This window comes from Chamaea fasciata, unplaced genomic scaffold (assembly GCF_029207755.1).
Source record: "Chamaea fasciata isolate MVZ Bird 193981 ecotype frontalis unplaced genomic scaffold, bChaFas1.0.hap1 SCAF_3, whole genome shotgun sequence".
Classification (NCBI taxonomy): Eukaryota; Metazoa; Chordata; class Aves; order Passeriformes; family Sylviidae; genus Chamaea; species Chamaea fasciata.
This window is the reverse complement of record NW_027094088.1, coordinates 47,402,575-47,423,862: the sequence shown is the minus strand read 5'-3', so window position 1 is coordinate 47,423,862 and position 21,288 is coordinate 47,402,575. Positions and strand designations below refer to the sequence as shown.

The window sequence follows — 21,288 nt, the reverse complement described above, 5'->3', positions numbered from 1 at the left end:
AACACTAGCTGGTTTTATCTGAAGCTTAGAATTTTCCGCAGGGCTTTACATCAGAGTTTTGAGGCTGAAGTAATTCAGGGGTAAGAACCCAGTTACAGCACACTAGTAAATCTAGTTTACATGGCCACTAGGGAGTAGAAAAGCTGTGTACAGTCACTAGTCCAAAGGTGGAGAAATTGGAAAAGGCTATTTGACTGGGGGGCTCATTAAAATCAGCCAGTCATCAAAGGATGTTTAGTCCAACTATGATTTCATGATGTGATTGATTTGCAGTGAATCCAGATTAACAGGCCACTGATAGTGTGGTCCTGATAAAGAGGAATCTTCCCTGGCTCAAAGAGGTTGCTGTTGTTGCCTTTGCTACTGCTTTCCACCCCTGGATAGCAGTGTTCGCAATAAGCAGCAATTTTGGTCCTTGTTGTCATGTGCTCTGAGAAGAAATATCCTAGTTCTGGATTTTTTGTGAGGTTTCATATAAAATGTGGTTGCCTGTAAAAGGAATGCCAACTTACTTGTGCATCTCAGAGCCTGTTTCTTAGGAAGGGAGATCAGAGCCCAGCCTAGGCAGAGAAGTTGAAAGTCACACTAAAATCCTGCATAAAGCCACCACTTCTGGACCAGCATTTCTCTTTCCAGTTCTTATTCATGTTGTTTTCTAGCACTGAAACTGAGGGGAAAGATCAAAAAAATATCTAAGTTCACTAAGCTAAAAAACATGTAAGCAAGGTTTATTTTTCTTTCAAATTAGCCCTTTATAAGGGGAAATTCTCCAGGGATTTCTGTCAAATGAATTAAAAATGAGAAAATAAAAAAAGCTTGGTAAAGGATTTAAGTTATATTTCCTATAGGGACAGCCTCCACTCTAGTGGTGTTGTTTGAGGGTCACTCTTGGTCCTGGCTTTGCAGAGATTCTCTGTATTTTTTCTTTCACTGAAATTCCATAGACAGTAATTAAGGAACTGGAGGCCAGCAAGAGGTCAGCAAGCCTTCATCAGTGAAAACAGGGATTGTTTGCCATGTACAACACTCCCTTTTTTCCTTGTGGTGAATAGAAGATTTGCTTAGAGCTGATGACTTATGCCTTTCTTGCAAGTTATGCAGCTAGCGAGTAACTAGGGGAATCAATCAGTGAGCAGAAAACAGCTAATTGAGTCCAGCATCACGCTTTTTTCTTTACATATTCAGCACTGGAATCGGAGCCAGTTTGGTGTCTGATAATGTAACTTGAGAGAAGAGGCATTTTGTGTGCAGGATTCCGAGCAAATTCAATACTTAAGAAGAAGTGTCTGCTCCTAAACTTTAGGGTTACAAAGCTGACAGCGGTTGAGGACTCGGGGGAAAATACTCGAAACTGAGCTTTAGGCCTATAAATGCCGAAGCTGGTAAGTCACTGAGCATGTAGCATGATGTGGAGAGGATGTGCCTCCTGTTACAGAGAGGGAGAAAGAGAAAAGGCTTTTGTGGTTATTCTTAGGCGCAGCACAGCATGCATAGCTTTTCTCAGTTTTCCTTTTCCTTTCCTTGGGCTTTTAAGTTCTTTTCTGTCCTATTTTCCTGTCTCTGACTTTATCCAGATATCTTTAATAAAAAACTTTTTAAAGTTAGAATGGTTGGGATTTTTGGCAGATGGAAAGCCTGTTAGAAAGAAGAAAGGACACGTGTAGCCACATCTCCTAAAGGGAACAGCAAAGTCTCTTTGCATTTACTATAGAGCATGTCGTTCTGAGGTGAGCTAGCCAGGGCTTGGGGATGTGATGTGATGTGTCTGTGAATCTAAATGTGATTTTTTGCCCCACTTTGCTGAACAAGAATTGTCTGATAGTGAAAAAGAATTGCAGATTAAGTTTAATCAGGTATTAAAAGATTTCCTTTTTTCTTAGATGGAAGGTTTCCTAGAGATTTCACTTTGGGGCTGAACTATTACTGGGCATAAAGCGAAATGTAAAATTTTAACATCTCTCTTAATGGCTTCACAGGGCTCATGTAAAAGTCACATGTGCTTGGCATTTTCTCTGGAGCTGAAGCAAATTAATCAGTTATGATAGCTTGAACTGGATGTTGTCCTAGTGTTTCTTACACGTTTTTATTGGGACATGGCTACCAAGCTTTGCCTGTGTTTTAAGGGCTGCTGCTATAACCCTGAAGTGTTTCCAAACATAGTCCTGTCAAAAGCCAGCTACTTACTTCTGGTTTACATTTTGCCAATTAATTCCAAGAACGCTAATAAATGTTAGTCCTCTCTCTCTGTGAAGCACTAATTCAAAGAGAGAGGTTAAGATTGTTATTTCTGTGGCGTGTGAAATGGGCTGGATGTTAGAGAGCAGCAGAGCAAGGCGTGTGCCCTGCCTCCCGAACAAGCAGCCGCAAAGAGCCTGCGTGAGAAAAGCAGGAGAAAAAGTGAAAAGAGTGCCTGGAGCAGAACTGTAGAGAGGTCCTAGAGCGTCAGAGAACATGTGCTAATTTCCTATTTGTTCCTGAATGTAAAGTTCTTTACTTTGATCTTACAAATGAGGTGATGCAAAGCGTGGCCTTTGGAGGTGCACAAAGTAGGGAGTTTTCCAAGGTGAAGGGATGCGAGAGGTGGCAGAGAGGATTTATTTCTTCTGGATTTGAGAGCGTCTTCATTGTTTGTGACCGCATTTGTTTGCAGCGAAAAGCTGGTCAGTGGGTATGGCCTCTCTGTAGTTTTCCAGCCGTGTGGTACGTGGTGGTTGCAGTCCTCTGCATGCAGTTCTCGGTATTTCCAGATGCTGTTAATATATTCCCCGTTTCCCTGCAGCCCTTCGCGCGTTTGTGCAGCCAAGCTCTCGGAGCTGGCGGGTTTCCGCGCCGTGAGAGCATCGCAGATGCGGGATGCACTTGCTCCAAGGCGCGGGGAAGGGCGGCCCCGCCCGGCCGACCCCGCCGAGGGGCCCCGCGGGCTGCGCCGGCTCCCGGCAGCCCGGCCGAGCCCTGCGCTCGCTTCCTACCAGCGCGGGGTTTGTGCATCAGCTTTGGCCGATTTGCTATGGTTCAGGGCTGTGGAGCCAGCTGTCTGCAATCTGATGTAATGTTGCCCTGGAAACCAGAAATGAAACACTTAAGCATTCACCACAGAGTTACTACATACAGCATTAGCCAAAGTAATTAAAAGTTGAGCCATATGGGCTTTCGGATGGAAAAATTTGGAGCGGAGGAGATGGAAGTTAAGTTGTTCCTATTTGCAGTACTGCAAATCTGTTTGTTGTCCCCTTGAGGGCACAGGGAGAGGCCTGCCTTGGCTGTGCACAGGGGCACTGGGAGCTGGAGGGGCTCTGCCTGTTTCATCAGCTCGTTGAGGACGCCGAGGCTTGGCCTGGTGGAAGAGCCGTGTGCCACGGGCCAGGAGCCATTGGTGGACAGGGTGCAGCATGGACTCCTCCGGTGCTGGAGAGCCTCTGGCTGAGCATCTTGCAAACACATCCTCTCTGTAACAGACCTTGTCTACCCTTCTGCAGTGCTGCAGCACTCTGGAGTGCCTGTGGAGGGGGAAGAGAGCAGGAGGGGGCTGTCAGCTGACTACATCCAAGCCCTGTGCCAAGGCCTTGCTGCTAGAGCTGTCCAGAAAGCCATTTGCCCAGCCTGCCATGCTGTGGGGACATTGGGGTAATTTTGCCATCTGAAGTCAGGGACAGCTACCAAAAAAAGCAATTTGGTCACCATGAAAGAGGGGTGAGTAGTGTGGATTGAGGAAGTCAAAGCATGGGAGTTCAATGATTTCCAAATATGTCAGTTATGGCCTGAATGCTTTACATTTCTGTTTTCTGTTTAATATTAGCTGTAAAAGCTCATTGCTTGAGCTGGAACATTAAGCTCTGTTTCCCATGTGCCAAAGTGGAAACTTTTGATAATTCCAAGGCCTTTCTTAAAAAGTTGATTCAAAAACAGGAAGCAAGTGAAGAGTAACCCTTTTTGAAAATGCATTCATTTTCAAGGAATTGGCATTATTTGACAATGAAGTTTCCTGAGCAGCACCACTGGTGTAGTCACAATTTTTAGGCCTTTTTGCATAAACTTACTGTCCATCCTTTTTTGCTGCAGAAGATTTCTCTGGCACATCCTACCTGGTATGATAGAAGTAGGCTTCTGGAGGGAGACTGTGTTTGTCTGTCATTTACCCATAAAGCACAGCCTGTTCTCGCCTACCTGCAAAGCACTGGTGATAAAAAGGATCTGTTGCTGCTTGTGGAGGACCCCAGCTCAAAAGGCTTCTAGGAGTCCTGAAGCATTGGGGAAAAGCAGCTGGCACTTAATTGTGATTGGATGTTATTTATTTTGAAGTATGGTGAGCACCCTCCATGCCACCCACTTGGGTTTGATTTCAGTACCTTGTGCTGAGGCTATTTTGACACTTGCTTTTGCTGTGGTACTTGTGAATGCAAATGTCAGACATTGTATAAGCTCTTTATTCGTTGTTGTCATTGTTGTTGTTGTTGTTGTTGAGTCTTCATTTACCCTGAGGGGGCCCAGTTCCTTATCAGATATCAGTGGTGCAAGGTAGGACTAGCTGTTTATTCTTCAATGAAATCCTGAGTGGGAGGACCAGGTGCGAGCTGTTCTCTGAGTCTTACAGAGCTCAGAGTTTCAAAAACAGTAGTCTTGCAAACTGAGGGTGTACGAAAAGTAATGATGAAAAGCAATCCCCTAGAGTAATTGCATTTAAAATAAACAACTCTTGAGTGCAGAATATGCATGATGGTTGCTTGCCAGGATGCACTTAATGGCCCAAGAAGTCTTGACTGAACTTCTTGATTAGAGTCAATAATCCATTCATCATCTTATCTAAATGTGTCTGTCTGGCTTGACATATCACTAAGTTTTCCTAGGCATAATCTCTGAATTAATGCTCATGTTGTTGCCTAATTTACTTGATGTAAACAACCCTGATACTCTTTACAGTCCTATTTTTCCCGAAGGAAGTTTGTTAATTACCTAGTCAGTCTGGAACCACAATAAACACATTTGTGCAATTCTTGGATGATAGAATGACAATTCCTACTGCCGTATGTGGTCAGTTTGGTATTCTTCCTTATTTTGGAGTAATGCCAAGTTTGTGGAAAACTGGTAATGGACAGTGCCCTTGCAGAAATTTGTTGAAGTTTGCTCTGGTGTGGTTCTGGGGCCCTTGTGAGGTGTATGCCTGGGAGGTAGGCTTTTAGAGCTGCCCTGGCTCTGTCAGGCACTCTGTATGCCTTTGGAAGCATTCCAGTGCAGCTGCTAATTGGTGTCAATTGGTGTCCCATGGCATCTGCCTGTAGTACCTCATCCTGGTATTTAAGTGCACTACAAAAGTAGAAAGCATTTTTTATGTTTGGCCTTTTTTATGCATCCTCCAGATAAGCAGACAGCATTTTTGCCGGGAAGAGAAGGGGATGGCTTTTTTTTTGTTTGTTTGTTTTTACTTGGCTTGCATCTCTTGGGGATCTTTATTTTTAAAAGTTTAATTGAGGAGAAGGAGAAAAAAGGATGAGCGCACTGTGGAAACGCAGATAGCTGCACTGACAGGAAGTTGCATGAGGGTTTTTAGAGCTGACCATTAGGAATGCTGTGAATTGGCTGGGACTACGAGTGCAAACAAAGTAAGGTATACGATCCATACCGCACTCCAGCTGGAGCCTGTGCTGTGTGCAGGAATGTGCAGCAGCGCAGGATGCCAGGGCTGTCCTGGCCAAGCCAGAGAGCCCTGCCGGCCTCCTCTCCTCTCCCATTCCCTGCCCTTCCCCCCGCCGCCTTCCACATTCTGAACTGATTAAAACAGAGGAAGTAGCACGTTGAACATTGGATCTGGCTCGAAAATCGAAGTTGTCTTCTGGTTCACAAGGAATGGATTGTTTCAGCTTGTTGTGTCACTGCTGCTGGAGAGAAGGGAATTTTTTTTTGTCTCTGTAATGTTTGATACTTGAGGGAAAACAGCTGGAACTGAGCATACTGGATCAGATGCAAAACGAAACGGGATGCTGGGGAATATGGACTGCACTGTATATCTGAAAAGGTCAGAGTTTTCCCTTGGTCAGTGCTGGAGGAATGCTCTGTCCATCTTAACTCCAGCCTCGAGAGCCTTCAGGAGGAGTGTAAGGAGCAGGGAGGAGGAAGGGAATATTTTGTAGCTGTGGCAGTCCGTGAGTGAGGCAGATGAGGTCTCCTCCTTCCTTTCCTTCCCATCCCTTTCTTGTGCTGCTGTTTTTGATTTTCTGGGAAGACTGGGAGGAAAAAAAGAGAAGTCGTCAGTGACAGAGCTTCAGTTTGGAAAAGCTGTTTATAACCAGGTTTAAACAGCAAGTTCTGAGATGCCACACAGACCAGGGACTGACTAAACCACGGGAGTATAACTGGTATGGTAAGAAGAACCCTGGAAAAGAGCCCTGCCTGAAACATACTGGAAGAGGACGTGGAAGTAGTTATTACACAATGCATGTGAAGAAAGACAAGGGCAGGAATGCATTTCAGTGCCTAGGATCTTACGTTGCACAGATTTAGAAATCAAAATGGTATGTCATGCTTTTACAAAAAGAAAAAAAAAAGAAAACAAGAAAACCCTCAGTAATTTAAATGTGTCTCTCTGACTCGAGCTGAAAATATAACATCAGTTACAGAGCTGCATTGACAGAACGCAGCAGATGAGCTGGGTTAACTTAACTTGAAGGAGCAAGCCGTGGAACTACTGCTTTATTAATATTCCCTTTGTTTCTTTGCCAGTCAAGAGAACAATCCGATGATGAAACAGAGGAGTCGGTGAAGTTTAAGAGGTTGCACAAGCTGGTGAATTCTACTCGCAGAGTCAGGAAGAAACTCATAAGAGTTGAAGAAATGAAAAAACCCAGCACAGAAGGTAAAAAGCAACATGGTTAAAACCGTTTGCGTGAGTCCATGTTTCTGTTGAGAGGGGACAAAAAGTGGAGGGCTGGGGGAAGGAGGGGTGGAGTATTCCTAAGAGATGATAGGAACAACTGCCTTGTCTATTGTGCATGCCTTAGGTTATTGAATTTTCATGCTTTAGAAGGGGGAAAGTGACAGCCTAGAACGTGGTTACTGCTGATCTGGTATTCTCAGAGCAGCGCTGGAGAGCCCCTCATTAAGAGATTAGAAATTGGCTTATGTTTTATGCCCCATGCTGGGAGGGAAGGAGCATTGCTGGGAGCAATCCCAGCCAGCTGCCCCACAAGCTCAGCAAGGAGGTAAGTGGAGCCATTACCACACTGCTCCCTCCTCCCAGGCCCTGGGTGGTACACAGGTGAGACTCCTGCTCATTTTGGGAGGGTAGCAGCTGGCTGGTGGTGCAGTTGAACCACATGGCATCACCCTGTGGCAAAAATACAGAACCTCTATCAGACATTCATGTGGGATAGAGACTGCCTCGTGACTTTTACTTGGGGGGGATCCTGTCTGGATTTGGCTTCTGAATGAGCTCTGCTCCCTACAGAGAGGGGGAGAGAAGGGAGGAGGAGAAGGAGGAGGGTGGCGAAAGGGAAGCAGAGTTCAGGCCCTGGTAACACCATGCTGCAGCGTTAACTCCAGATGACCTGTATGCATGTGAGAGCACTCAGATTAATGGAGCCTGATCCTCAGGAGCCTCTCTGCACAGCTATGCTTGAGTCCTTACTGGAATTGTGGGCACCTCTCTATCTTGGTGGCCTTCTCAGCATTGTATGCCAATTCCCCTCAGCTCTGCAGTGAGCTGAGCAGTATTGTGATTCTTTCCTAGTGCATTTAAGGGGAACACGTGCATCTTGCGTATGTGGCAGGAAGCTGCTGGCAGATCTGTGATCTAGCCTGCCTCTCCTACATTATGGATGGTGTTACTGGCTGGTGTGAAAGGCACAGGCAGTCTAGAGCTCTGGAACGGGCAGCTGTCTCTGTCTGGAAGGGTTTTATCACCTCATATGGTGAGCATAAAGCTGGGATACCTTGGAAACAAAACTGTGGATTTTGAGATGGGACAAACAAAATAGGACTATTTTTCCACTGTTCTGGGAAAAGATGGTCCTCAGAGAAGCCAGTCCTACCTCCTCCTCCTCCTCTCCCCAGGAGTCTGAGAAAAGCTGCAGGGAGCAATCAGGAGGAGGCTCCAGGGATGGGAGCAGATGCAGCAGCAGGCAGCTCAGGGGCTGCTGGGCATGCAGACGCCTTCCTGCATTTGGACCAGACTTTCTCTTCAGTGTATTAAGTGTCTGTCTTGCTCTCTGTATCCTCTCTTGCAGTGTTTTACCTCCTCATTTCCTTTTTTTCCTCAGTCTTTCACTTAAGCATGCCACTCCTTCCAGGGTTTCTGTTTCCATTGAGTTTTTCCACCCCTGCCCCCTGCAGAAAAAGCACTGAACTAGCAATTGTATATCTATAAAAAAAGTTTGTTCTCCTTCCTTCTTTTTCCATAAGCTGTCTGTCTTCTCTAGGCTTCTCTGATTACTTTATCACTGTGGAGTTTCTTTGTAGAGTCACTCTTGGAAAACTTGATGGCAGAACCAGTTATTGCTAAATAACAACATGAATTAACTCTGCATAACTTCTGTATAACTGGAAGGCCCCCTAAGTAGCCAAGTCTACCTTAGCAGTAGATGTCTATGACTTTTCTTTCAGGAAATTCGATACCCAAATTTTCATATGGCAAATTAAAAGTGCTTCATAAATGTTTTCCATCCCAGTCTCTCATAATACAGGTCTGTATTCCCAATTGGATATGTCAGAGGGCTGTGCAAGATCACAAAAATAGGGTGATCAGATTTCAGAATGGTGTCTGGCTTTCCAAGTTACCTGCAGTTGACTGTATCGATTTTTGAGCTGTTTGCTGTGGTTCTTTGAATCTGTGTTGTGAATGTGAAGTAATGTGAAATCGTAGTGATTATGTTTTAGGGAGTTGGCTATAATAATTGATTGAGTAACATCAGTACAATTTAAATAAATTCATTAATGTTCAACAGCCTTTAGTATAGTGTAAGGGTAGACTCATTTTGAAAACTGACATGCAGTTTCCTGGAAGAAAGATTCTGCATAATCCTACTCAAAAATTTCTTCACAAAGAGCAGCTTTGCCAGATTTCCCTTCTGTGTTCCTGTAGATTTTAAAGAAAAGCACACTAGTCTCAGATTCTTCTCCCACATTTCTATTACTGACTCTGTTATCACAATGAATATACATTTGGCTGAGCTGATACTCACTAGAATTTGCCAATATCTGAATCCATGTGTATTTTGTCTTAATCTGCTTCTAAGTGAGCCAAATAACTGAAACTTCCTAATTCCTGGGCACCATTCTTATGTAGCACTTAAAAATGCATCACATCTACATCTGTGTCATTATGGCTTTGTGTCATGGACTCACTCCAAATAACATCTGTTACAGTGTTCACACACAATGCATATTTTACAAGCTGTTTAAAAACATATTTACATAGTGGACTAAAATTGTTTATCAGTACGTACTCAGTCCCAGGAGAATGTCTATTTTCTGTTCAAATTAAGATGTGGAGGGGAAGAAGAGCAAGCTGGACAGTCCAGGGAAAGTGATGCTAAAACAAGACTCCAGTCTACAGACCTACCCCCAAAAATTTCTCAAGAGTGAAAGTTGCATGTCAGATGTGATCCACTATCCCTTCAATGTCATGATGAGCTTTATCATAGTAAAATAGGATCTTAGGTTTCAACAAATGTATGTCAAATATATTTTGCCAACAGAGTGGACTGAAGGTAAGGCAGGAATCCTGTACAGGGCTGCTAATCTGTCATCGTGAAAGGTGAAGGTGTCCCTTGTTCTTGAATGAGCCAGTTTAGTAAATTGTAGATATTTTGGTAATAGTTCAAATTTAGCTCTGCTGTAAGACTGGAAACAATCAAAGATGAAGGCAAAGTTAGGTCATTAAGAAATTTATTTTGGCAAGAAATAAATACAATCATATTTGTCTGTGTGTGTGATACGTAGCTATGAATGATGTGAAATTTGTCAGGGAGACAGAGGAGGATATGTACTTTTTTTGACTCTTACCTTGTTGCTACATCTAAAACCTGTGCCTATACTTTGCTCAAAAGAAAACACCAGAGAAAAGTTTCTTATATGATAAATGTTAAAAGGAATTGCAGTTTCAAATTCTTTATTCTCTTCTCTCCTCTCCTCTCCAAAAAGGAAACCTGGCCCATGTCCAGTATTTATGCTGCAAAATATTCCAGTGAAATATTTTCTGTAAAAATTTGGTGAAAACTAAGTGTTTCTTTCATTACCACGACACTGTTGAAGTTGGCACATCTGCAGTTTGACCTACTTCTTTGTTTTTGCATCTGCTAAATAAATTCTGTGTGATTAAAACTGGTGTCTCTTCCCCCATGAAAACTCCAGAACTTCAAATTTCATCCTGGAGTTCAGCTCCATAAGTTTCTGCAAAAAATACTCCTTTCTGCAGCCACAGGAGCACTAGGTATTGGAAAAATGGACCTGAGAGGTACTTGTTTGGGTTTTAATACTCAGGTGTGCATCTGACCTATTATAAGCTCACTAGAGCTGAGCATCATATGCAAGTATCAGAAGAAAAACATGAGACAGATCCCAGCTCCAGCTTTTAAGGGGTTGTTAGTGGAAAACATCTGTGGTCTTAGCTGCAGATGAAAGAGAGAAACTTGAAATAATGATGAGTTTACTTACAGGATGTTGTATTCTGTTTGGGGTTAACTAATCCCAGCATTCTCACTTCACAAATGGAAGGAACTGCTTCAGGTTTATTGACTCAAAAATAACTTCTGAGCAATTTACATCTAAAATAGTTTTATTCCAATTTAAGTGGGTGACATCTCGAATAAATACAGTGAGACTCTACAGGGAAACATCTTAGAGAATTATGAACAATGACAAGCATTGTGCTGCTTTTGTCCCCTGCAGGTGTGGAAGAGCACTCACTTGACAACTCTCCTATATTGGATGACAAATCAGCACTTTACTCTGGAGTTCACAAGAAGCAATTCTACTTTGACAGCTCCTGTGAAAAGCAGCCAGAGGACGACTCGGACTCACTCACTACTTCTCCCTCATCCAGCAGTCTTGATACTTGGGGAGCCAACCGGAAGCTGGTGAAGACCTTCAGCAAAACTGATAGCCGTGGCCTTATCAAGCCTCCCAAGAAACTCGGGACATTTTTCTCTTACCCAGAAGAGGAGAAGTCCCAGAAAGTTTGCCGCTCCTTGACAGATGGGGAAATGAAGAAGAGCCTCGGCTCGCTGAGCCACGGGGTAAGTACAGAAAGCATTTGCTTTTATGACAGCAACAGGCACAAGCACCATCTTCTGGTGTCCCTGGAGGAGATTCAGAGTGTAAGGAAGCAGATCCGATTGAAGAAAATGGATACTAACTATTCCTGTTCCAGAGCTTTTCTTTGCCAGCGCCCTGCTAGGAAAGGAGCATCCCCCGCAACTTGCGACCTACAATTACTGCGGCACAAAACGAAAGGGGGTGGAGGTTGTGGCTTCCCAAACAGAAGGCTCCGAGGGCGCACCTCTGTCAGCGAGTTCAATATCACCTATGTGGTGGAGAGAAGCCTGTACAGTCACCTCAACCTCTCACAGCTGGTGCGTCCCGTTACTGACAGGACCCTGAGCAAGGCCGACAAGCAGGACCTGAGGAGATGCCTGCTGGAGGAGGATGAGGAGGCCAAGAGGAAGTGGGCTGCCACAGTGGATCGCTGTACTAAAAGGGTTCTCTTGAGAATCCACCAAAAGTCTGTGAGTCAAAGAGTCGCCATGAAGATGGTCTTCCAGTTTCTGTGAGGTTGCAGTGAACACTTTCTGCTTTGTACTTTTAACTAAAATCCAGTGCTCCTGCTTTCTTTGCCATTAGAAACTCTTAAGCACTTCTATGCAGGTATAAGGGAAGAGCTTGATAATCTTGTCAGAGATGAGTTTTTTTGAGTCTGCCATTTCTGTGTGTACAGAATAATTCAGTGAGAGAGAGAAAATATGACAAAATTCTGCCTTTTTAATTCACCTAGTGCAGAAATGGAGATCACCAGTGAACAGAGAAGGTTTGAGATGCTATAAATACATTCTTTATGATGCTTTGGAAGTCAGTATTCTCCTCAAGGGGTACCAAGAGATGAACAAGATTTTCAGAGTAACGGAGTGTTGTTACTCAACTGTGTTCTATTTCTCCTCAGCTGTCATTGCCTTAAATTGGCCCTTCCCTTCTCTGATTGCATCTCATCAGTTCACTTACCCAATCAGTATTCTCCCTTACACGCACAGCTGCAGAAAGACAGAGAGTTTTTGCATTAGTCACTGTCCTCCTGCTTGCTGCTCACCACCATCAGAATTGTCACTACTGCTCCTTCTTTCTAGCATGGAATGAAGGTGGCATCTTCCCTCAGAGCATTACAGAAAGGGAACAAGGGGTGGCCAAAAGAGGAAACTGTGCTTACACTAAGAAATTAAGTGATTTGAACACTCCAGAGGAATCCAAAGCTGCTTCCTGGTTATGTGACCCAGTTTTGACAGTTCCATTAACCATGATTCTGAGTTTCCTAGGAACTTGCCTTTGGTGCCGGATCTCCAAAGCTGAGCCAGCTAGTCTTGTCTAGTTGACAGTGTTCCCTCCCTACTTTAGTGGATGGAAACAGCAGTGCACCCGTAACATTAAGCAAGATATTCCAGAGAACAATACAGGAGAAACAGCTTTTCCTCTTAAATAACGGGGTTTTTTTGAGAGGTCTCTGCATAATTTCTTCTGATATAAGGTATAAGAGTGGTATAAGAGCTGTGGTCTCCTTAAATAGCTTGTGGGAGGTGGCCAGGCCTTCATGGTTCACTTTTTGCTCTTTGGCCACGAAATACAGATTTTTTTTTTTTTCTACCCAGTACCATGAACATTCTCTCTTGGCAGTTTTACTGTTTCTTCTGCATTGACTGCTTACCTGCCCTTCACAGAATACTGTCTATTGCTACAGACATTATACTCAGAAGATGTTGTTTCCTTTAAAGATATTACAATGGCAGGAGAAACCTTGTTTATCCTTCTGTGGGTTGAATAATAAGGTTATATTGAAGCAAAAAGCATACTCGCATGTTCGAGAGATGCCCCATAGTTAAAAATACTCTCTAAAACTGTCTTGGTGATACAGATGACAGAAACAAACTCTTCAGGTCTTCAAATAAGTAAGTCTTGTCTCACCATAGTAACTTCATTATGAAAACTATCTGCACCGACCTTTGCTTAATCACAGAGATACAGTTAAAGAAATGGACAGTGTTTTTTTGTAGTTAAGGAAATTCTTAGTCAGCTGCTTCTCCAGCCTTGTTCGAATGGGATAAATGTTGGAGACCTGCTGCCCTTACTAACTTTTTCAATTCACTTCTTCCTGAAACCGCAAATAACTGACAAGCTTCAACTAATGCTGCTCCTTCCTAGAAACGCTTAACGTTTGTTTGCTGCAACCTCAGGGAAATTGCAATACCTCTGTATTCAGTGGAATTGGTCACTCTGTCTTGCCTTGCCATTCATTTTTGTCATTTATATTTGTTTCAGTGGCCTGGACATGCATGAAATTTTCAAATAGCATCAGTTTTTCTTTTCTCCCAGAAGAATAATACTTTTGATTGCATGGCCATTCCATTGAATATCCCTCTCCTCATCCACAGAACTTTTGTTTGCTGCAGTATTGCCAGGGTCCCTACTGGAAGCTGAAGGTGGAAGTTAAATTTTAAATGTATGGGGAGGTTCATAGTGAAACAACAAGCATCCTTAATAAGGTGCATTTAGTCAGAAGCTTTTAACCAACAGTTGTTTTGCTCTCCAAGACTACTTTAGGAGGAGCTCTGACTGGTTTGACAGACAGGTTTGCTCAGGGCAGTTCCAGATGTCTTCCCTTCATTGCTGGGATTACCAAACGCTGTAGGATTAGTTATAATGGTTCTTCGCAGAAGGACCAAATTACTCCTTGCTAAACATGCTGTGCTTTAGAAACCAATCTTATTACTTGTGGTTGGTCTCAAATGTTTTCTAAAAACAATTTTTAAAACGTGTGCCATAGTCAGACTGCCCTCTGGAAAAAAAAAAAAAAACATTAAAAATAATTCTATATCACAGCATTGTCTCTAATGTGTTTGGGGCCTAGACAAACGTGGCTTGGAGTTCTGCTAGAGTTGTAGTAGGTACAAAAACTGTCATCCAAGTTTGTTTGGTGTAAGCAGCAAGAAGCTAGAAATAAAACCTTTTAAAAGCTATTAATATGTTTGCTTCTAAGTGGTGAACAGGCAGAGTATTTACTTTAAAAGAATGAATTCTTGTAATTGTTTATTAAGTGTCAGAGTTTGTATATACAGCTTGCTTCTTCCTAGTAGACGAAGCGGGCTGGTAGTTCTCAGGTGGTGGGTTTTCACTGACTCACAATCCTTTGTAACTCTGAGCCAATACCTAATCAACACCTAATTGATTCTTAATGTGTCTTAGAAGTTACTCTGTTGGGTAGTTCAGGCCCTGAGAACTTTTAGTTCACAAACCCTTCTGCCTCCTGTTTGTCTCAACTGACTCTGAAAAGAATACTTATAGTCAACATCTGCCTGTCTTCAAAACCGCCCTCAGAGCACAGAAGTTGTGGAAGTTAATTGTAATGGCCGTATCTTCATTTCCCTGCATTGCCCCATGAGACTTCTGCCAAGGCCAGTTACTTGAGTACTGTGCAGCTGGTTGTTCATTGGTCATGTTTTATTACCTCTTGGATTGCAAGGAAAAAGCTGGAAGTGACTAATCTGGAATCAGGATTTGCTGAGTCTCTGGGGACACAATGCATATGGATAGCTGGACTGGGTTTTTCCCTCCTCTTACCAAGGGCTTCCCTAACTAGGCTTCCAGTGATTCCCTGTATTTCAGTGGAAATGCAGCCAATGCAGCTGTTCAGAAGGTAGGTTATTCAATGCTTTAGAAGATTTAGAAGATCCGTGGTTCTCTGTTTCAGTGCTGCTGTGGACTTACTTATGAAGGCAGATGGGAGTGAAGAGATGGAGTTGCCAACACCTTGGAAAACTTGATGCATAAGATCAGCAGTTTCCTCAGACCAAGAAGTCTTTTTTCTTTTTAAAAAGAGGAGTAGGCAGTGGATGACTCAACAGCAGCAGACTTTAGGCCAAGGAGTTGCCTCTGGAAAAGAGACACTCATATTGCCTTACAACAGATTTCCTGATTTATAATCTCTCATCCCTTTGTTTGTTTGTTTCTTTCCATGTTTGCAGACATTTGTATTTTAATTGGTGTCCTCCAAATCACAGATGTTCTAAGTGAGCTAATCACGGTGATAAAACTATCTATCCTTGTTTTTTTGCAGAGAACCTGTAGCTTTGGAGGCTTCGATTTGACAAATCGTTCCCTTCATATTGGAAACAGTTCTGACCAAATGGTGAGTTTGAGAAGGTGCAGACTTGAAATAGCATAAAATGCAATGCACAGCAGAGTTATAACAGACTGAAGTGTAATTTTGGTCTGTAATAATAGTTTGGGGATCCAAAAAAAAAACCAGAGCATCTTTGTTAACCTCAAACTTCCTTAGCTTTGAGAATAACATACCCACCCATATTCATGTGTGTATAAGTATTTATATACAGTATGTGTAAAGAAGTAGGAAAAAGTCATCAAAGCACAGATCTGGGGGCACATCTGTGGACTATTCTTATATCTGACTTCCTCAGAGCATCACCCAAGGCAAAACATGTACTTGCTATACTTCCTTGGTAAAAATATCTACTATTTAGAATGATGACGCTAACTTCACTGAAGATCTGCAAATTATTTTCATGGAAGTCATTATGTAGAGAAGTTCATTATTGGTTTTCCCTGTTGTATCTCAGAGCTCTGGAGTAGACCAGGATCCCATTGTGCTGGGTGCTGTGCAACTGATCTCAGAGCATTCTTGTGTTTAAAAAAACAAACAAACAAAACACATCTCCCCTGAGAATTCCATTTCATGTTACTCATGTTGATCCCACTGTTACTGTTGGTTGGTCTGTGGCCAAAAATAACAGAACAGAAATGAGCCAGAACATTATATCAAATGAAATTGCAAACATATTTTTTCCTTTTGCCCATATATGTTTTTCTTTTCTGTTTCAGCATTGTATCTGATAACTTTTCTGTCCACTTAAATCAAGTCTAAATTGTCAACCATTTTGTAAGCTAGCATTTTATTTTTTTAATGTCATCTGAGGTTTTTGGACATGTTTTTTGTTGCCTTATTTTTTTAACATCATAAATTGCCTCTGAATTTGCTAAATCTGTGGGTGGTTATTTTACTCATCAATTTTCAGCATCAGTAAACAAATTAACTTCTGAACTTACAGTGTTTATCTTTAAACACAGATACTTATTTTGATCAGATGTGTTTTAATATAAGAAAGTGTGAAGTCTAGATGTTATATTTATCCCTGGAAGCATGAGTGGTGGGAGCGATGCAGTGCACTAGAACAATATATGTGGATCAAAACAGGGTTTTTTCTTGAAAACATGTAAGTCCATTAAGTAGAAGTATTTTTTTCAAAAAAGATTAGGCAAAAAGCTGTCCTTAATTTCTGGTAAAAGACCAAAATTACCAAGGAAGTTGTAATTATGAACAACTTTTAAGGGGAAAAATAACGTATTGACAGAAATGAAGTATCAATTGAGTTTCAGAGAAATCTCCTGTAAGAACAGTGATGAAGTAGAAAACATACATAAATGTAGAAAAAAAGATAAATCTTTAATGTACAATACAGTGTACATTTATTTTACGGTTTGCTATCTTCTTGTAGATAAATTTAACCAAGTCAGAGACCAAACTCAGTAGTCAATCTCTTTGGCCAGATGGATTTTAGTCCTTTTTTGTGCTGTGATTTTTGATGCACCCTTGTCAATGGAGGATGCCGGAGTACATCTAATAGAGCTGCATTGCTCAGTGGTTCCTGAAACAGAGTAGAATGTAAGACTGTGTTTAATGTCCTGCCTGGACAGTCTGAATAAGGACTGAACCATACGATTTTGGTAAAACGTCAGCTGATCCATGTTAATTGAGTACTTGTGACATAAGTAAAGTGCTTGGTACATTAAGCTGGTTTAGAAAAGGTTAAATGAATTCAAATCCACTATATAGGGACCAGCTAATTTAGTTCTTCAGTACCCTGTTGTGTGCCTTAAAAAAAGCAGTGCAAGTTTAACCTACCATGGTTGATGGATTTAGCACATTTTTTTTGTGATGTTTGCTTTTGGTTGTGTTTTTTTTTTTTACAGTCTGTAGTAAAACCACAGAGGTTAGCAGAATGTCTGTCTGAAAATAAAAAGTAAATTTGGGTAGCCAAATGTAGATATCCACATATATATATATACACAGAGAGATCTATATTTGGCTAGTATCAAAGAGGTACCTTTATTCCTGTTAAACTCTTTGTAGTATTGACCAACATGAGCCACAACTACGGTTGTGTGTCCTGTTAGAAAGGCTTAGCCTGAAATGTGGGGTTTTCTATCAGATCAAATATTACTGAAATTCAAAGGGATAAAGGCATCCTAAGAGTCCCCAGCACATCTACACACAATACTTTCACAAAAAGTTTACACATCAGGACTGAAGAGTAAGCTACAGTGGACTGCTGCAGTGGTTTGCACAAGGCCTGAACAGTGAATTTGGAGCAGGCGACAGGACACTGTGCTGCTGTCCTGTGTCTACCTGGATACCTCTGCAGTAACTGCTGGCTGAGGGAAAAAAATGGTTTTTCTATTTGAAAGGCTCAAGCCCTCTTTTATTTTGCAGGGCAAAGAAGGAGACTTTGTTTATAAAGAAGTGATCAAATCACCCTCTGCCTCCCGTATATCTCTGGGCAAAAAGGTGAAATCTGTAAAAGAAACCATGAAGAAAAGGATGTCAAAAAAATACAGCAGCTCTTTGTCTGAGCAGGTATGTAAGGTCCGCAGTGGAATCCACTTAATAATGTAGAAGTGATAATCAATATTGATTCTCATGCATCAAGGCATCTCTGAAGAAATTTCTAACAAGATTATATGGTGTGACTTATTCCTATGTTCTTATAAAATCCCTCACTGTGAAATGGCTTCCTATAGATGGCAGTACCATGGAAAATCCATTTTCAGATTTTCATTTAAGTAGCTCATCAGAAGTCTGTCATTGATGGCACTACACACCTCGCTCTCTATTTCCATTTCTTTTCTATCATAATTTATTAAGGGAACCAGTCTGTGACACAGGGTCACAGTGATATATTTAATCTGCAATCTACACCCTAGTTTAAATTCCCAGCATAACTTCGCATCCACAGCTCTTCTCTGCTATTACAGGTCTTTTCTTCATCACAGCTTGCCCTGTGCAGCAGCCCATTAAAATAGAGGCACAGTCTAGTCAGAAAGGGACGTCTGACAGAAGATTTTCCTATTCTTTCATTACAGATTTTTATAGTATATTCTTAAAGGCAAACCTGAAGTACATTAGTTCTAAATTAGGCTTTGAATTTCAGTGGCCTAGAAACAATTGCTGTCTTTTTCCGTTTTCCTTCAGTGGAGCGTCAAAAATCTTCGGCATTTGTTTGAAACTGGGCCTGCCACTCGGATTGTCTGTAAGGAATGGGTTGGAAAGCCGCTGGGAAAGCAGAGCTCTTCCTGGTTAACACCGCCCCCAAGTGGGCTCGGACCGCTCGCGGGGGATGCTCGCAGTCCTGGGAAACGGGGGATAGAAGTTTTGTTCTTAATGCAAAGCCTCGGTGCCTGTAAAAGGAGCAGTTTGTGGCATTCATAATAACAACTCCGAACTGAAGAATCCAGAGGGACCAAGTGAGGCAGAAATGTGGCCAGTGTTATGCTGTGCTTTGTGACTAAAGAATCCCTTTCCTGCAGTGCTGTTTATCAGCCATACTTATTCATTACCAGGGCAGTGCTACACTTACGGTTATTTAATTTAAACATGCAGTTAAAATATTTTAAGGTGTAAGATGATTTAATATTGATAAGATGGTGGTGTCTGACTGGCTTTACAGTGCACTTCTGCAAAGTCTGCCAAAAAAAAAAAAAAAAGGGATCCTTTGAGAAACTGCTTTACAGTGATTTAGAAATACTTCTGCTCTCTGTCTCTCTCTCTCTGAGGTTGACTTTACCTCTGAAATCATATGCTGGGATGAGATTTTCCTAATGATTGTGCAGCATGCAAATAATAGTGTTCATCTAAAAGTTTTATGGCCATATGTCTCCCCAAAACACTCTTGTATGCAAGCTACAGTTCTTTTGTTTTCGAACTGTATGGCACAGTTGTTTTAGAATATTTATAACTTTCAGGCATCATGATTCAAAGTATGTTCCAATAGCTCTTTCTGCATGCATTAAAACAAGCAATAGTTATGCTGGCCACAAGTATCTGCTGCTTTAACTGTGCTTCACAAAGGCTGACAGAATTTCAGTTTAGGAAAGAGCCTTTTGATTTTCTGTAATGTTCAAGTGAAAAGAGAAATTGTCTCAACTATTGCACACTGTAGCAACCAGGATATACACATAGCAAAATCTTTCTATATTTATGCATTTATTAATGTTTGTACTATGCACAGTCTACATTTTCTAGCTAATGCTTTTTTTGTTGTTGTTCTTAAAGGTAAATTAGCAATGATATAAAAAATTCACTAAAATGAAAAAAACCCCATTGCTTCATGTCTCACTTGCATTGCCTGATTTGTTTGTATTCATCTTTGTACAAAATCCTGATTCAGAAACCTGAATTTGGCACTAGTTTTTTTGCAAGTACTGCTGGCAAAAATACCTTGTATCATGAAAACCCTTGAACTGAGAGTTTTGTGTAAGGTGGGGTTTTTTTTCTATTTACAATGCTAGCTTTTTCAGACTGGTCTGTTTGCTCCCATCACCATGCTTATCATGCCTAATAAAGTTGAGTTTCTACCACAGCTGGGTGCTGCTAAATAAGTAGATTGAAGTTTGCAGCCTGTCTGGTAAAGAGCAGGAAAACAGAATCTTTTTCCTTGGGAGTGGACGAGCAGCTCTTGTCAGTGCCTATGTTCATTTATTAAACTTGAATGGTCCAATCCCTTTCAGGAGTCCAGCCCTGGGATCGTGCCAGGTTCTCCGCAGTCGCCACCACCAGACACCGACTCCCTGGACAAACCCAAGCTGAAAGCTGGTGGCTCAGTGGAGAGCCTGAGGAGTTCCTTAAGCGGTCAGAGCTCAATGAGTAAGTTCAGTTGTAATTGTGTTGCTCCATTTCTGTGGCTGCAGGGAGCAGAGATCTCCACCGTAAGCAGAATCAGATAAAGTCAAAGCAGAAACAGTGGTTAAAGCGTGGAAAGGCTCATGGGTTAGTCATTAAGGGTTTGCAAAGAACTATAAGCTCTTTGGTGCAAAGACAGGGTTTTTTGCTTTATGTTTATACAGAACTCTGAAAAAGTGAAATCCTGCTTTCTGTCTGCTGGGTCCTGCTATTACAATATAAATATTCTAATATAAATAACGTAATAATGATCCTGTTTACTACAGGCTCATCTTTACACTGGATTTCTCCTGAGCACTCCAGATGGGACTTCTACCCTCTATCAAGAGAAACCTTGAGTTTCTCTCATTAACTAGTTAAAGGAAGAGAAGCAACTTAAATGGAATGCACGTGATGTGAACTTGCTACACTATTGACCGAATTTCTGGACTTGAGAGGGATTCTGGAACCCCCTTACAGGTTTAAGAGCTTGTTCTCCTCACAAAAGTCTTGTGAGCAAAACTTCCCAGAAAGATGTCATCAATCTCTTGACGTACCATAGATGAGACGCTTGTTAAACAGCTTCTCAGTTAAATATTGAGGGGGTGAATTCAGGAGAACAGGGGTGCTAACTCTCCCATCCACATGTGTGTATAAGAAATAGAAGCATTTAAGGACTTTTAACTTTGATTACCATGCTTTGTGGAAAGAAGACCCGTTTTCTCTCTTGCCTCTGTTTCCGAAGCTTCTTCACAAAGGAACTTTTTTGTGAACTGATACTTTGTCTTTCACACAGGTGGTCAGACAGTGAGCACAACAGATTCCTCAACCAGCAACCGGGAGAGTGTGAAATCAGAAGATGGTGATGATGAGGAGCCTCCTTACAGAGGACCTTTTTGTGGAAGAGCCAGGGTTCACACTGATTTTACTCCGAGTCCTTATGATACAGATTCTCTGAAGCTCAAGGTACCAGCTATATCTGTTTTTAAGGAGTCAAACATTTATTTTGCTAAAATCCTAAATTAAGATCTTTTTACAATAACTATAGCATTCTTAATCTTTTAACGAATTTATATGTGATTTTGAAG

At 41.8% G+C, this 21,288-nt stretch overlaps 1 protein-coding gene across 5 annotated transcripts in view; it reads left to right on the top strand.

Annotated features, from left to right (window-relative positions):
- LOC136286846 (SAM and SH3 domain-containing protein 1-like) overlaps positions 1 to 21,288 on the top strand; it is a 532,287-nt gene that overhangs the window by 493,845 nt on the left and 17,154 nt on the right. For 4 of the 5 annotated variants that reach the window (XM_066178880.1, XM_066178879.1, XM_066178883.1 and 1 more), the window contains exons 9-14: positions 6,715 to 6,847; positions 10,879 to 11,225; positions 15,305 to 15,376; positions 17,756 to 17,899; positions 20,050 to 20,185; positions 20,997 to 21,166. In XM_066178880.1, the coding sequence (XP_066034977.1) occupies positions 6,715 to 6,847; positions 10,879 to 11,225; positions 15,305 to 15,376; positions 17,756 to 17,899; positions 20,050 to 20,185; positions 20,997 to 21,166 (1,002 nt within the window). Of the gene's footprint in view, positions 1 to 5,789; positions 6,507 to 6,714; positions 6,848 to 10,878; positions 11,226 to 15,304; positions 15,377 to 17,755; positions 17,900 to 20,049; positions 20,186 to 20,996; positions 21,167 to 21,288 lie in introns of those variants that run through there. The other variant, XM_066178884.1, reaches the window with a different exon arrangement.